The sequence below is a fragment of the Peromyscus eremicus genome, chromosome 19 (assembly GCF_949786415.1).
Source record: "Peromyscus eremicus chromosome 19, PerEre_H2_v1, whole genome shotgun sequence".
Lineage (NCBI taxonomy): Eukaryota > Metazoa > Chordata > Mammalia > Rodentia > Cricetidae > Peromyscus > Peromyscus eremicus.
In genome coordinates, this window is record NC_081435.1 from 48,333,785 (window position 1) to 48,350,828 (window position 17,044).

The 17,044-nt window shown below is 49.0% G+C and overlaps 1 protein-coding gene across 1 annotated transcript; it reads right to left on the bottom strand.

The window, feature by feature from the left end:
* Positions 1 to 2,789: 2,789 nt before the first annotated feature.
* On the bottom strand, positions 2,790 to 16,318 carry Myoz3 (myozenin 3). The gene is made up of 6 exons (XM_059245932.1): positions 16,258 to 16,318; positions 8,035 to 8,189; positions 7,036 to 7,089; positions 6,801 to 6,936; positions 6,383 to 6,536; positions 2,790 to 2,958 (listed from the first exon to the last, which is right to left on the bottom strand). The coding sequence occupies exons 1-6, from the start codon at positions 16,316 to 16,318 to the stop codon at positions 2,790 to 2,792; spliced, it is 729 nt and encodes a 242-aa protein (XP_059101915.1).
* Between the last annotated feature and the right edge of the window lie 726 nt (positions 16,319 to 17,044).

Here is a 17,044-nt window from a genome sequence, read left to right on the forward strand (position 1 = left end):
GCCATTTCCCCCTTTTCCAGTCACCCACATTATAGATAGGTCTTCACTTAGCTCACTGACGTGCACCCAGGCTTCTCTGGAAACCCCTCACAGGCACACCCAGACGCATCCGCCTGGTGCCGTGTGCGTCCCTCTGCGGCCACCCTGGCGGATGAGCCAGTGTGTGACCTGTCTGCCAGCTCAGCTAGACAGGGTTGCCGGTCAGCCCTGAGCTGCTCTTCGTTCTCTATGTCTTCTCATACTCCCATCTCTTTCCTCTGGGATACATGTGGGATGGAATGAATTTATCTGTAATAGGGAGTTACTTAGCTTTTGAAATTTTTGGTGGTTCTGGGGACTGAAAGTAACTTTTTTAAAGGAGGATCATTTTAATAGAATGTAAACAGAAAGGTACATAAAACACAGATGTACAACCAACTTAGACTATTTTAAAGTCGACATCTGTGTAGCAGTCAGCCAGGTCTAGAAATAGAGAACCTGCAGTCCTCCAAGAGAAGTTCGTGTTCCAGTCCCTCACATCCACACACCCTTCCCTCCAATCCCTCACATCCACACACTCTTCCCTCCAATCACTCACATCCACACACCCTTCCCTCTGGACTCACATCCACACACCCTTCCCTCCAATCCCTCATATCCACACACCCTTCCCTCCGGACTCACCACTGTTCTATGTTGTGTCTTTGCATAGTAACCATACAGGAGTTTGTTCGGCTTGCCTTGTCACCACTCTGCTTCTGAGAGGTACCGTGTGGCTACATCTAACTAGTTCATGATCACTGCTGCCAACTCCATCAGGCTTCTCAGTGTTTTGTTGGCTAGTCTTGGTACTTTATGTAAAGAACAGGAGACAAAATTAGAAGTTTGTATGAAGGACTTGCTAGGTTCCCAAGTTACATGAGATGTTTATTTGCTTTTTCAGGATCCAAAATGTCCTTGTTGAATAACAAACAGTACACATAGTATTCACTAAAGACCAGTGGTTTACCTGTGGTCTGCAGGGATGGAGCCGAGTGCAGGGTAGGAAGGCACAGGGGTGTGTATGGGAGGGGCCGTGCTGCACAGACACGGTCATATTTTATTAGTAGCAAAAATCACGTCAGAAGAAGGAATGAGGACCTGCTTTAGGGTACAGGACCCCACCCTCCCAGGGTCTCTTCTGCACTCTCAGAGCTTCATAAACAATCCAAGTCCTCCTACTTGCCAGATGGTGTTCGTTTATAGATTATGGAAATTTGGCTTTGAAAGACAATCCCAAATCTAGGAGAAACATCAACTGTAAGGAATCCCAAGATTCAGGCTACTGGTTTCCTGGAACCAGGAAGGGGACTAAAACTCCACAGAGCAAAAGAAAAATACAGCCACTGTGTTGTCCAGCCTGACTAGGGATTCCTGTCAAAGGAAACCCTTATATCACCAGCTTCACACAGACCTGGAATCCTGCATCCTCACAGCCTGCTTTATAAATGGCATCCATGTCAGATCTATTCCAGCAGGAGGGGCGGAGCCCTGGGACTGTCCTGTCCTGTGTTCCCAAGCCCTGCAGAAGACCAACACTTGTCTTCGCCTTGCAGGTAGAGAAGCAGAGGCCCAGCAGGAAATGGCTTCCCCAAGTTCACGCCACTCAGAGTAAACGAGATCCCATCTAGTGGGGTGCCCCTGGTCCCCACAATCAGTTAAACTCTAAATCATAAGACATGACACTGCTCCACTATTCCAGAGTGAGGCGGCATCAACTCAGCCAGTGAAATGACTCCTCTGAGTCCTCCATTCTGACTCTGCTCCGGACACCTCATTTCCTTTTAGAGATGGGATAGCCACATCTATAGAACAGGGTTTGGAGAGAACCACCACCGAGATACTGTCACACCTGACTGTCAGGAGTGGCATCCTCATCACTTGAATGGAGGATGGGAAGGTGTAAGCGTTCCACCTTGTACCTGTTCTGGAAAGGGCCTCACAGGCTGACCCCCACTTTTTCCTCCCCTCCTGTCCCAGGCCTTGCCCCTTGTGGACTTCCTGATCTCCACCATTGTTCCTGGGCCCCACACAGCAACCACTGAGGCCATGGTTCACGTCTTCCTCCTTTACCCAGTAGAGCCTTGGTCTCACTCCACCTCAGCACATGCCAATCATGCCCTCTAGTCACCTCCTCTTTCCTTGACGAGCTCCCATCCCTTCTAAGGTCTGGTTCAAGTCCTCTGGGAAGTTTCTGAAATCCCACCACCCCACCCAGGGTTCTTCTGTTACATGTCACTTGGCTCTCAGTTGTCAGCATCCAACTGCTTTACAGATCTCTTCCCTATCGTTTCCTCTCGAGACCTCAGCCTAGCACTGTCTAGCACACAGCAGATGTGCAGATGAGAGCTGGCTGTGTCTCAGTAAGTGGGAAGTCATGGGGTGCACATCTGTTAATCAGCACTTGGGAGCGGGAGGCAGAAGGATCAGGAGTTCAAGATGGTCCTCAGCTACAGTTCATAGCCAGCCTGAGTCACAACTTCTTTTTTCCTTCTTTTTTTTTTTTTTTTAAGAGTCTTATGTAGCCCAGGTTGGCCTTAAATTCACTATCTAGTCAAGGATGACCTCAGACTTTCAGTCCTTCTGTCTCTATCTCCCAGGGGCTGGGATTTTAGGCATACCCACTCTGCCTAGTTTACTTGGTGCTAGGACTCAAACCCAGGGCTTTGTGCTCATTAGGCAAACGTTCTACAAACAGCTGCAAGCAGAGTTAAGAGAAGCATGATGTTTCTTGAGCCCCGAAGCCCAAGGATTGGAGCTTCCGGTTGAGGCTACAGCTCCTCAGACTCAGGGAGCTTCCGGACCCAGCCCTGAGCAACTCTGTTGAAACTGGGTCTGAGCCGGAGGAGTTCCAAGCCACTGAAGGGCTCTGGGACAAAGGGGGTGCCTGCTTGGAAAATGGCCTCCCCGACACGGGGTCCTCCAAATGGCACTGGGGTCCTGAAAAAGAGAAACAGGAGAGATGGGCTGTGTAAAAGAGGTAACAGACATATGTGCACGTGTGCTCACACCCAGCCTCTCTCGAGGCCTCAGTTTCCCCTTCTAGGCAGCAAAGATCTATACTATCATTAGCTGGTCCTTAGTCCTGCCTTATCCAAATCTGTTCCCTGTTGAAGTAACAGGGAGGTTTCGAGTTAGAAGTGGCGGAGGCAAAGTTCTAGGCTCCCCTCCAGTCAATGCCAGAAGAGAACACACTGGAAAATGGATTTCTCTTTCTTTTTCCCACTTTCCCTTACAACAAAATACCCACAACCCGGAGGACAGAGGACTTGGAGGAGCACCAAGAATGAGAAATTGCCAAGTGACAAGCAGAGCCCACCACTTCTCCCCCACGTAAGGCATGCTACATTAATGAGGAGGCGGGGACAAAGCTTCACTCATCATCTGCTGCTTTGGTTTGTGGATAAATCGGTGATTTTACCTCAGAGGGCAAATTAGCAGAATCGCTTTCAACCTGGAAACGTGTAAACTGTCACCCAGCAACTCTGTTTCTAAGCATATGGCTGGGGGAGGCTCCTGCGTGCTTGCGTGGAGAAGTAGACAGCAGAGCGTTACCAAGCGGGAAGTAGCCCCACACCCTGGGAGGTAGGTAAGGGTGGACAAGCCAGAGAGACACAGAAACTCAAGGGAAAGGGAAACATCTGTGTCAGAGTGGTGGGTTTCAAAAGCACAAAGCTGAGTGAAAAAGGAAGCTACAAAATGAAACAAAGTGTCCGTACACACACACAGCAATCACCCTCTGGTTGGCAATGGCGGGTACAAACGGTCTGTGATCATAGGGCATCCTGACAACCTTGTTACCACTGCAAAGGAAACGCATTGGAGAGTGGCCAACAAAGAGATCCCGTCTTTACTTCAGGGTCGTGTTCACTCTGGATTCTCCTGCTCCCTGCCTCTGGCTATGCTCTCCCACAAATCAACAGTAAATTCTCCACCATACCTAGGAGCAGTCATGTTCCTTTCCTTTCCTTTTGGTTTTTTGTTTGTTTGTTTGTTTTTTTTGTTTTTGAGACAAGGTTTCTCTTGTGTAGCTTTGGAGCCTTTCCTGGAGGCCCAGGCTGGCCTCCAACTCACAGAGATCCACCTGCCTCTGCCTCCCGAGTGCTGGGATTAAAAGCGTGCGCCACCACTGCCCATCTTCCTTTCTTTTTTTATTTCTTTTTTTCATTTATCTGATGCTGAAACCCGGGACAGTCATGTTTCCTTTTCCTTTTTATTTCTTTTTTTTTTCATTCACAGTTGACTAATGCTGTATGTGATTTTAAGCCTTTTGCTGGGAGAGAGCAGTGCTGGGCATTGATCATGGGTCTCACGTGTGCTAGGCAAGTGCTCAATCCCTCAGTTGTATTCACAGTCCTTTTTATTTTAACCAATACATGCCAGGCAGTGGTGACACACGCCTTTAATCCCACCATTTGGGAGGTGGAGACAGGTGGATCTCTGTAGTTTGAGGCCACCATGGTCTACAGAGTGAGTTCCAGCACAGCCAGGGGCACACTAAGAAACCCTATCTCAAAAAACCAAAAGAAAAGAAAAGAAATAAAGAAAGAAAGAAAGAAAGAAAGAAAGAAAGAAAGAAAGACGAGAGGGAGGGAGGGAGGGAGGAAGGAAAAGAAAGGAAGAATACAGAAAGCGATATTCCTAGAATTCCCCTGCCGTGGGGACTAGTGGAAAGGGGCTTGCCTCTGGGTGGAATTGCAAACCTTGACCAGGGTCTGGGATCCTGCCAGGGCAGTACTGGCTCCCCCAGCTTTGCCAGCAACAGCTGAAACCTTCAGGAGCAGGCTGGGCAGTGTCTGAGCCCAGCAGGCCTCACAGCCAGGACTGGTAATGCAGAGTCCCGGCTGGGCCCTGCTTGTCCACCAGAGAGGTATTCCTCCTCTGCCACCTCAGTTGCTCCCTTCTGTCCCAGAAGGGACCTCCCTAGGACCCTTCTGCCACTAGGAGAGTACCTCAGCTGCCAGTCTGAGACGCAGGAGTGAGGAATGCCTCCACCTCAGCCAGGCAGGAAGCCAGCTGCCAAGACTGAGCCTGCCTGCTGTGGAGTTGAATAGGTGGTCAGGCATCCGGTGAGGGCCTTGGAGAGACAGCAATTCTGCCTGGTGGAGAATTTCAGGCTCTCACAGACTCTTCCGCCCAGTCCTTCCTACCAGTGCCCTCCTTGCCCAGTCAGCTGTTTAGAATAACCAAGTCCCTCTCTACTGTGTATTCTCAAGGACCCTATCCTTACAGCATTTCTCTTAGGGCCCGGCCAGGCCCTCCCACACAGTGCCTGCCTCTCAGACGATCTCCAATCTCCGTGTGTGGTCTCAGCAGGTACCAAGCCGGCTAGCTGGCAGCCTCCCCTCTGAATCCTCTTGTTCTCACTCACTGCAGCCCCAACCAGAGGGAACATGTTCAGAAACAGCCTCAAGACAACAACAACAACAACAAAAGACAACTGCAGTGGAAACACCCCCAGCTGGGGCCCCTCTGCAGATCCACCTCCTTCTGGAACTCTGGCTGTGCTTCCAGGCTCCCAGAGAAGCGCTACCCCCGTTTCTGCCCCATTTGCCCATCCACTTTCCCCGTCATTTCTGCCTATAAGCGGCAATCGCAGTAGCAGCCCTAGACCTAGAAGCAGCTAGCTTATTGTCTGACAGAAGCTTCGCCTAGGACTTCTCACGTCATCTCCACAGCAGCCTTGTGTACCTGAGAATGCTGCATTTTACGGGTGGAACAACAGAGGCACAGAGAGTTTAAGTTCCTTGTCCAGGGCCACACAGCTAGGTCTGGAGTCTGCATAAATGCGTTAAGGCCATGCACTAAATCAGTACAGGCCACTCCTTCAGCAGCTCCCCCCCCCCACTCTGGTGCTTTTTCCTGCTTTCCACAGCCCCAAAGCCACCTTCCAGGCTCTTTCCATACGACTGGTGAAAGAAAAGGCAGGGTGAGCCTAGAACTGGTGAGATCTGGAGGTGTCCCCAGAGGAGGACAGAGTTTTGATGTCCGTCCCAGAGCTGAATGGAGAGCAAGACAAGCCGGACTTCTGGGACTGGAAGCCCAGGGCTGCCCCCTCCTCCGGGTTCTGTGACTGAGCAGGGTGTTCATATGCCTGACCTTCGTCTCTTCCTTTGTAGAATGAGGGGAATCTGGTACTTGCAATATGCGATGGAGGTGTAGCATGTTCACCTTACACACACACACACACACACACACACACACACACACACACACACGCTCATTTATTGAACACCTAATAGATGTAAGGCACTGCTCCAGCAAGGTCTCAGTAAACATCTACATAGAGGGTTGGGGCTACAGCTAGCAAGCAGAAAGAACGCAGGCCTCCCCACCCTGTGTGTCCCATGCAGCCTGGCTTTACTTGTTGAAGTTGCGATAGTCGCGGAGGACGGGGGTGCGACTACTGGGGTAGTCTCGGTAGCTGACGAACTCCTGCCACGGACAACGGTAGCCTTTGGGGATGGCGGTGTGGTTGAACTTCTCGGGCGGGATGCCCTTCAGCGGCTCCGCATAGCCTGGGGGTGGAGTGGTGCTGGTGATAGGCACTGCCTGGGCTCTATCATCCCACCCCGCGGGCGAGCATAGCCAGGGTGGGGGAGAAGCGCCAAGAGAGCGGAGGTAGGGGTGGGGTATGTGAGCACAAGGCAGCGTCCCGATCCCAGGACATCTGTAACAGGGGTTTCCAGCCTGCGCTGAGACACAGATTCGCTGTGACTAACCCGGGACACTTGCAGTGACTCTGAGCCATCGGTGCCCCAGGACACAGGGCGGCCTCTCACCTGGCGCCAGGGCGCTTGGACTACGGACCGACTCGACCCCAGCCACTCCCGGGTGGGCGATCCTGGGGTCCCCCGGTGATCCTTGGAACACGTGGAGCTGGGAGCCTTGGTTCTGCTCCTCTGGGCCATTGGGAACCTGAGTTACAGGGGCGAGCATTCAGAGGCGATGGCCAGCCGCTCTTTAGCGGCCCGTCCCTTCCCATAGCTGTCCCTGGAGGAAGGGGTCCCTCCTCACCGTCCCCAGCGCCGCTCTGTCAGCCGCTTTTCCTCGGGCACTTCCCGCCAGGATCTGTGGGGGGAAATAATCAGGCAGGGACGCTCAGCGAAGCAAGATGCCAGGATTTCACCTCTACCACCTAAGGGATGTGGAGGGAGAATGCAGGAGGCGGGGGAGCCTGGGAATGTAGATGGTTTACAGGGGTGAACCAGGGCCTGTGATGGAGAAATATCAATAGCAGTCTTTGCTACTGTAAATCTAGTCAGAATAAGACACTTCTTGAGCCTCAATTCCCTTGGTGTGTGTGGGGGTATACTGATGGTATGATAACGCTGACATATCCAGCTCCTACATGTGGAGCCCCTAGCAAACACTGTCTCAGGCACGTAGCCAACAGGGCCACGTGCCATCTCTCTCCTCCCCACTCTTCCCCACTCCAGTAAGGCCCAGAACTTGAGTGGTAAAGGGAGAAATGCCCCGGACTTCGTTAGATTTTTCCAAAATTACCTGCCACCAGCAAACCATTATTTTGTTGTATTTTGAGGCAGGATTATTTATGTAGCCCAGGCTGGATTTGAACTTGCTCTGTAGCCAAGGACAACCTCGAAACCCTCATCTCTCCGCTTCCACCTCCCAGATGCCAGGATTACAAGTGTGTAGCACCACACTGGGTTTGTGTGTGGCTGGGGGTGGAACCCAGACCTGCTTGCATGCTAGGCAAGCACTCAAGCAGCTGAGCCACACCATGCCCTCATCCTTAACTTTGTCTCTCTGTCAGCCAGTTCTTCTACGGCCTTCTCCTCCTCCACTCCCTACCTAAGACCAAGTGAAGTCTGAACCGCGTCTGTCATGATGTAAACAGCCCAAAGCATAATCTAATGAGGACACGCAGGACGCCCCACTCCACCCACCCTCCACCCTCCACAGACGTCCTCAGTCTGGCTCACTGGCTTTAGACTAACCACTGGCTCCCTCTTGGCCTTGATTTCCCCCAAGAGCACATGATGGCTTACTCACACCCTGCAAACTTTCTGAAAGCTCAAAGGTAAACTTCTGCACCCGGCGCTGCCTCTTTTGAAAGAGGAGGGATCCCGGGTTGTTGCGGAGGGACAGCTCCTCGATCATCAGGTCCTGAGGCACACTCAGCTTCTTCCCCAGGTCCAGCGAAGGGACTGTGGGAGAGGTCAGAGAGGGCTCTTACTGTCTGACCTCAAGGCCGCCCTGCCACTACTCCTGGGCAGCCCCAAGCCTCACACTTGCCATCACTAGACACCATCATTCCTTGGAATGTTTGCCATCTGAGGGTTTAGAAAGGCACCTCAGGCCGGGCGGTGGTGGCGCACGCCTTTAATCCCAGCACTCGGGAGGCAGAGCCAGGCGGATCTCTGTGAGTTCGAGGCCAGCCTGGGCTACCAAGTGAGTCCCAGGAAAGGCGCAAAGCTACACAGAGAAACCCTGTCTCGAAAAACAAAAAACAAAAACAAAAAAAAAAAAAAAAAGAAAGGCACCTCAGAGATTGATGGGCACGTGCTCAGTGATGCTGAATGCTGTTTCAGAGGTTCTTGGCCGTTTATACTTACTCCGTGAATTTCCTTTGCACTTCTTTGCCTGTACTGGTGGTAAGAAAGGATCAGACTCTAAGGTTTTTGTTTTGTTTTGTTGTTGTTGTTTAAGGGAAGCCACAATAAGAGATAGTTAGAGAAGGGGAAGACTTCTGACCAGAGCCTCTGGGAGGGTGGAGCCGCCATTCACCAAGATGGAGATGAAGGAGGAGATGGTTGGGGAAGATGAGGAGTTTGGCTTGAGACACATTCTTTTACTTATTTACTTATTTATTTATATTCATTTTTGCTTTTTGAGACAGGGTCTCAGGTAACCCAGGCTGGCTTCAAACTTGCTATTTAGGTGAGGATGACCTTGAACTCAGATCTTCCTACCTCCCCTCTTGAGTACTGACATTACAGACATATACCTATACTGGCAAGTCCAACTTTGTCTTTGTTATTTTAAAAATTGTCTTTTAACATTATTTAAACAGCGTAACTGTCTTAAAAAGTTATAAAGTACAGATATAAGGAAAGAAGAAAAATAACATTATCTGCCACCCAGAGATGTACACCCCAGCGTACACCCTTTCCTAACCTTTCAATCACTATATAGTTTTATAAGATTTAGTGAAATCATAGCAAAAAATACTTTGTGATGTGATTTATCAAAGAGTTCCCTTTTTCCAAGTGAATACATTTGTGCTGCTGGGTTGTTTGGTCAACCTGACACAAAACGGAGTCATCTGGAAAGAGAAAACCTCAACTGAAAAAATTTCTACGTCAGATTAGCCTTAGAAAAATTTGTGGGACATTTTCTTGGTTGATGTGGGAGGACCGTGCATGATCCCAACTGCTGTGGATGATTGATTGATAAATAAAACACTGATTGACCAGTAGCCAGGCAGGAAGTACAGGCGGGACTAGCAGAGAGGAGAATTGAGAGAACAGGAAGGCGGAGAGGAGGAGACGCCAGCCTGCCATCCAGGGAGCATCATGTGAAGGCAGCAGATAAAGCCACAGAACACGTGGCGACATATAGATTAACAGAAATGGGCTGAGTATAAGAGTAAGAGCTAGACAATGGTAGGCCTGAGCTAATGGCCGAGCAGTTTAAATAATATAAGCATCTGTGTGTTTATTTTATAAGTGGGCTATGGGACTGCCGGGACTTGGCAGGACCCAGAGAGAAAAACTCTAGCTATACCCAACCGTGGGCAGGTGGCCCTGGGTAGTATAAGAAAGCAGTCTGAGCAAGCCCTGGAGTGTAAGGGTGGTTGTCTGTGCTTTACCCTGAAGCACTGCTCCAGTAGGCAGCAGGTAACTGCTAGGTACCTGCCCTCACCCGAGCCGTGGCCTAGACAGGAACCCCTTAAGACCTGAGATGCGTATGTGCTCATGCTCTCTCTTGGCTGCCTCGTGATCCTGGATGCTGGATGCTGGATGCAGGACTGCAGACCAAGCCAGAGTTCTCCAAAGAACCGAGTTGAACTGCGCCCCACTGCTCCTGGATCCCGTAACTGACCCCTTTGCTTGCTGTAAGTTTATGCAAAATAAACCTCTTTTGACTATCAGATAAACTATGTGGAATTGCCTCATTAATTTCCACTATACTGGAAGCAAGCCAGTAAACAGCATCCCTCCATGAGTCTCCAGTTCCTGCCTCCACATTCCTGCCAATTTAGTTCCTGCCCTGATTTCCCTCCATGATGGACTGTGATCAAGACATATAAACAAATAAACCCTCCTCTCCCCAAGTTGCTTCTGGTCAGGGTGTCTTTGTCACAGCAGCAGAAAGTAAACAAAGACAACATTTTGGCTTTACCTACTTTTATTCAAACACTCCCAATGATTTGACAACTTGGGACTATTCTTGGGGGCTAATGAGAAAGGAATCCGTTCAAGCAGGCTGGGCTACATTGTAAGTGCCTGTAAAAACAAACAAGTAACAGAAGCAACAGCAAAGACACCTTTCCAGCCGAAGGAGTCTTATAGACATTCAAGTGGAAATGCCAAGGAGGGACTTGAGCGTCTAATGCTAGTGTTCAAAGGAAGAAAACTAGAGATCAAAATTTGAGGCATCATGATCTTATAAAAGATACTTGTTGTTGCTGTTGTTTTCAGGTTTCTTTCCACTTTTCTCCTTTTTATTGTTTTTATTATACTCATCTATTTATTTAGTAAATTATAGGGGGTGGGGTGTGTCATAGCACACCTGTGGCTGCCAGAGAACAACATGCAGGAGTCAGCTCTCTTACTCCACCATGTGGGACCTGGGGATAGAACTCAGGTCGTCAGACTCAGCAACAAGTGTCCTTACCCACTGTGTTTTGACACAGTCTTGTGTGGCCCAGGCTGTCCTTGAACTTGCTGTGTAGCTGAGGATTACCATGCACCCTCAGGCCTGTCTCGTGTTGCTTGTCAACAAAGAACATTATATTTACCTCTCTTCTTGTGGTTAGAATCAGTCATTATCCCCACTTAGAGGATTTTCATGGCTGCTGACTGTCCTTAAGTGTTTGAGTCCCGTCCCCGTGGCCTGTGCTTCCATGAGAGCAAAAGGCATAAGTATATATTTAATCAGCAAAGGACGCCTCCTGGAAGACACAGTGATGGCATGCTAAGGTGGGAGAGGGTTCTATATGGGCAGCTTAGCTAACATTGCCAGTCTTCAACATCTGATACAGGCAGTGCTGTTCAGTGGCAGAGCACTTGCCTAGCATGTGCAGAGAACCCTGACGCCAATCTCCTCCAGCACAGAAATATATAAATAATATATATATATATATATATATATATATATATATATATATATATATACAATAAAATCAGACACAGAGCCTCTTGTGTCAGGTGAATAAATGACATTTTAAGCTGGGAGGCTGGATGAGGTCAGGGAGAAAGCAAAACAGATCCAGAGAGCTAACAACTTAGTCCTATTTCAGCAGAGTAGGAAAACGCCCTTGGAACCTAGAGGGGCCAGCAAGGAGAAAAATGCGGATGAGGGGGCACCTGGAAACCAACTCCTGAAAGACTTCGGAGACAGCCCAAGGAGTCAAATTCTGCTGACGTGTCAAACCAGATGAGACCCGAAGACTGACCGTCAGAGCTACCAAGTTGGGGTCAGTGTTAATCTCCACTAAAGCATGTCCGTAGAGCATTTGGCCGTGAAAGTGTGACTGGAGAGGGCTTGAGAGAGAAGGACAGTGGAACAAGGGGGCAATGAGCCAGAAACAGGATGTAGGATGTTCAGGGAGTGCAGCTGTGCAGCCATCTAGTTTCTTCAAACAAGAGAAGGAGACGGAAAGAGAAAGAAAAGGAGAGGGGCTGTTTTGGATTACATGATATTTAAGAGACATCGCAACCAAATAAGAACCATGTGCCTCCCTTGGGTTCTACACATTGGGGCTGGAGGGATGGCCCAGCATTTAAGAACACTAGCTGCTCTTCAGAGGACCCAGGCTCAATTCCCAGCATCCTCAAGGCAGCTCACAACTGTCTGTAATTCCAGTTCCGGGGCAGGGGGTAGGGGTGGGGGGCGTCTAACACCTTCTTCTGGCCATGCAAGAACTGCATGAATATGCTACAGATACATGCAGGCAAAAACACCCATACACATAAAATATAAATAAATACATCTTTAAAAAAATTGGGAAACTCAATCTGGAGACCACACTGGCCTCAAAGTCAGAGATCTGTTTGCCTCTGCCTCCCAAGGGCTGGGATTAAAGGCATGTGCCACCACCGCCCAGCTTAAAAACTTTAAAAACCATTCAATGTAAGAAATCTGAATATAGAGCCGGGCGGTGGTGGCGCATGCCTTTAATCCCAGCACTTGGGAGGCAGAGGCAGGCGGATCTCTGTGAGTTCGAGGCCAGCCTGGTCTCCAAAGTGAGTTCCAGGAAAGGCGCAAAGCTACACAGAGAAACCCTGTCTCGAAAAACCAAAAAAAAAAAAAAAAAAAAAAAAAAAAGAAAGAAAGAAAAAAAAGAAAAATCTGAATACAGACTAGTTCTTAGATGGCACTAAATCATTACTGCTGATTCTGTTCAATGTGCTAATATTTTGTGATAAATAGGGAATGTTACTTTTCTTCCTCTGGTTGTAGGAATTGGAGATGGAGGAGGGGACATGCTCTTCAGGGGAAGACTCTCCTGCCTCCTGATGTTGAGTGGACCCTCCTGTCTCTGCCTCCTGATGCTATGGTTACAGACACCTGCAGCCATGCTCATTGCATTTTCCGTAGGTGCTGGGGGTTGAGACTCGGGTCTCCGTGCTTGCGTGGCAAATGCTTTTGACCCACTGAACCATACCCCTGCCCCCACTGCCACTGTCAACAAGGAGTCAGCCTACAGCTAAGCTATCCCCAGTCAGCCCTCTGCACAAGAGCACCCAGATTCTTCTTTCAAGGATCCCACGTAAGGCAAGCTTTGGGACCACCATCACGAATTGTTTGGATAAATATGACAGGTCCCAAACAGTGATGTGCTAAGGAAGCAGGCAGAGGGGGCCGCAGAAAGAGAAATCATGTCAGGATGGAAAGACAGCTGGAGGACATAATCCATGTATGTGTGTTCATATAAAAAATGTTGAGCAGAAGAATCCACACCAGTATGCTGACAGTGGTTAGCATATTCTAATTGTTTCATTATGACGAACTTCCAAAGCCATTCATGTGGATTTTGTTTGAATTTTTCAAAAACCATTTTTTTGGTGTTTGGATGTTTTGCCTGAATGTATGCCTGTGCGCCACATGCATACAAAGCCAGAAGAGAGTGTCAGATCCCCTAGACTTGGTGTTATAAACAGTTGTGAGCCCCCAAATGGATTCTGGGAACTGAACCCCAGTCCTCTGGAAGAGCCACCAGTGCTTGGAACCATTGAACCATCTCTCTGGCCACTTGTCTGGGTATTTTCATCGGATGTGTTATTTACAAAACCACAATAGAGGCTGCAGATCTGGGGACAGAGAGACCAGCAGTCAAATCCTGGCTTTGCTACCTACCAATCAGGGCCACCTGGCCCCTCTGGGCCCTGTTTCTGGTCTGCAGAACGAGGATGATAATATGTAAGTTAAAATTGTTATGAGGTTCAGATGGCTTAATGCATAAAAGCTCCTAAGACAGTGTCTGCCCCATAGCACCCAGAAATAATGGTAAGCGTTTTGATTTGCTATTGCTTTTTTGGGGGGAAGGGTTCAAGATAGGGTTTCCTTGTATGTAGCCCTGGCTGTCTTGGAACTCGCTCTGTAGACCAGGCTGGCCTCGAACTCAGAAATCTGTCTGCCTCTGCCTTCTGAGTGCTGGGATTAAAGAGGTATGCTGCCACGGCCCAGCAATTGCTATTGCTTTCCAACGGCTACTTTGAATCTGAAAATGTCACTAGTGTCTGTGATGGTTTATGAAAAATGTCCCCCGTAAGTTCAGGATTAAAATTAAATATTCGATCCCTAGGCACCGTTTAGGAAGGTTATGAAATCTTGAGGAGATAGGGCTTGCTGAAGAAAGTATGTTACTTGAGGGCTGGCTTCGAGAGATTATAACATGACCCCGCTACGAGTACTTCCTCTCTGCTTTTTGCTTGATGTCGAAGATGTGGTCTCTCAGCTTCCGGCTCCAGCTGCCTGCTGCCATGCCTCCCCCTCCATCATGGCTTCTCCCTCTGGAACTGTAGGGCATGACAAACTGTTTCTTCTGCAAGCTGCCTTTGTCATAGATCTTTCTTTCTTCCTTTCTCTCTTTCTTTCTTTCTTTCTTTCTTTCTTTCTTTCTTTCTTTCTTTCTTTCTTTCTTTCTTTCTTTCTTTCTTTCTTAAAGATTTATTTACTATGTATAGTGTTCTGCCTGCATATATGGCTGCAAGCCAGAAGAGGGCACCAGATCTCATTACAGATGGTTGTGAGCCACCATGTGGTTGCTGGGTATTGAACTCAGGACCTTTGGAAGAGCAGTCAGTGCTCTTAACCTCTGAGCCATCTCTCCAGCCCTTGTCATAGATTTTTATCACAGCAACAAAAGATGACTAATACGTGCCATAACAATAATCATGTCTAGTGTAAATCATGTGTGTCAATATTTGGGGGTCTGTAGTTAACTACATGGGTAAGAGACATACAATTCACTGCATGACTCTGCCAGCTGAAGCATCAATACTCCACAGCTCCCATATATGAGCAGGCAAAGTCTCGGAAGATACAGGTTGGGAGTGTGACTCAGTGGTAGAGTGATTGTCTAGCATACATGAAGCCCTGGATTTCATCTTTAGCATCCAAAAGTGTGGGGGGGGTCATAAAAACATGACAACAAAAAGAGGTAAGAACACACAGGGTAGGTTAAAAGAATAACTCACACATAAATCCATACAAGGTAGAGGCTGCAGTTCAGTTGTTAGTGTTTGCCTAAAATGCACTAGGCTCCGAGTTTGAGTCCTAGAGCCACATGAAACCAGCCTGGAGGCTGGAGAGATGGCTCATTGGGTATGAGCATGTGTAAGCATGAGGCTCTGAGTTTAAATCCAAGTACGCATGTGAAGAGCTGCACTCCTAAAATCCTAGCACTGCTGGAGGGCAGAGACCAAGGGTCCCGTGGGCCTGCTGGCTACTCAGTCGAGCTCTAGGTTCAGTGGGAGACCCTGGGTTCAAGGAATAAGGTTGAAAATAATAGAGCAGGACATTCAACGTCATTTCCTGCTCGCGCGCGCACACACACACACACATTCACATACCCACTCATCCACCTGCTCCTGCCTACCCCCACCATATTACACTCTCAAAAGTCATTGTCAGCTATATAGCAAGTTTGAGACCAACCTGAGATACATGGGACCCTGTCTCAAAAAAATTATTTCTAAAAATAAAATTTTAAGCCACGCAACACAATTGTTGAGTCCTTCAGTCTCTGGCCAAGACAGAACAGCAAAGGAGCTCGGGCTCCTTTATTTATCAGTGTCTCTGTTGCCATCTGTGCCAGTCACCTGGGCATTAGTCCAAAAGACAATGAATGGTGTGGGCCCCACCCCAAACCATGGTCCCAATGCTGTGGGTCTGGATTTTAACCAGCAACACAGAGCCATTGAGATCACATGAAGGCTTGAAACTCCCAACTTAGTTGGATTAATTTTTAGAGTAATTGACGTGCTCTAATAAATTCCAAGATTATAATGGGAGTTCTCAAAGGGGCCTTATAAAATTGCTGAGCATGGATTTGGGGTGATTTGTTTACAAAGTTGAGCCATGTTTTAGTAAAATGGTTTCAGGCCAGCCGAACCACCTTCTCTCCCATCCGCCCCCCCACACACACACACCCTGCCCCATGCCCTACCATACACACACTCCTATTTCCAGAAATGGGGTTGGGCTACCTGTCCTGCCCCCAGGACTCTCCATGAGACTCACGATTGGGCTGAATCTGGAACAAGAGGGAGTCCTTGGAGTTCAGTTTGGCCTTAGAGAGGGCTGGGAACAGGGTGGTCTTGGAACCAAGGACCAGTCTGGGGTACTCAGCTGTCGTGGAGAAGGATACGTTCCCACAAACACCTCACAAAGTATCCTAGCCCAGGGGCATACTCCACAGATATGTCTAGAGACTGCTGTGGAACCCTCACTTGCTTCCCCCAGCCCTGGGGCCAGCAGGCCTGAATGGCCATAACCTGAGATCAAGAGGAGTTTGTGTAACGTAAAGAACTGGATCCACCTTACCTGGTTCAGCAAGATCTCCCGTGACAGCCATCACTGGCTCCTTCTGCTCCTTGGGGATCATCCTGTGAAGGAGAAATGCCCACAAATGGCCCAGGAAGCCTCCTTTTCTCCCCAAACCTCCTCTAAGCCCTTGTCACCCAGCCCCAGGCCTGAGCCGACCATAGTCACAAAGGCTAGAGGAGTTGAAGAGCCTGTGAGGTCTCTGTAGGAAGGAGGAGACTGTGGACTAGGAGGCCACACAAAGCAGAGGCCAGTCTAATGGGAAATCACTCTCTTTAAGGGCTTCTCTCTAGGGTCCTGTCCCCATGCCTTCAGGCACAATTGTCATCTACTGACCTAAGAGCGCTAATTGGAGGCTGGAAGAGATTGAGGGATCGTGAATCAGGCCAGGGCTACCCTGGACTCTACACACTGGTACTTGGTCCTGAGGCTAGCCCAATAATATGGGCAAAACCATCACGTCCTCCCATCTCTACCTTTGAGCTACTTCCATGGCAGCAGAGTTATATCTGGTAAACACCAATATAACTACCCATCTTTACCAGCTCCCTCGCTCCAGTCCCCTTTGTAACATTCTCCTTTTGGAAATCTGTCCCCTGCCCACCTAACTCAGTTCCCAGCACCACCTCAAGGCCCCAGCCCTCATCTGTCCCTGTCATCCCTTCTCTTTCTCTTCCTTCACCCCTCTCTGGCTTTCCAGGAATCTTGAGGCAGATTCACAAATCCAAGCCCTGGAGAATCCGTGTGAGTTCCCAACCCAGTTTCCCTAACATGGGTCAGAAAAGGA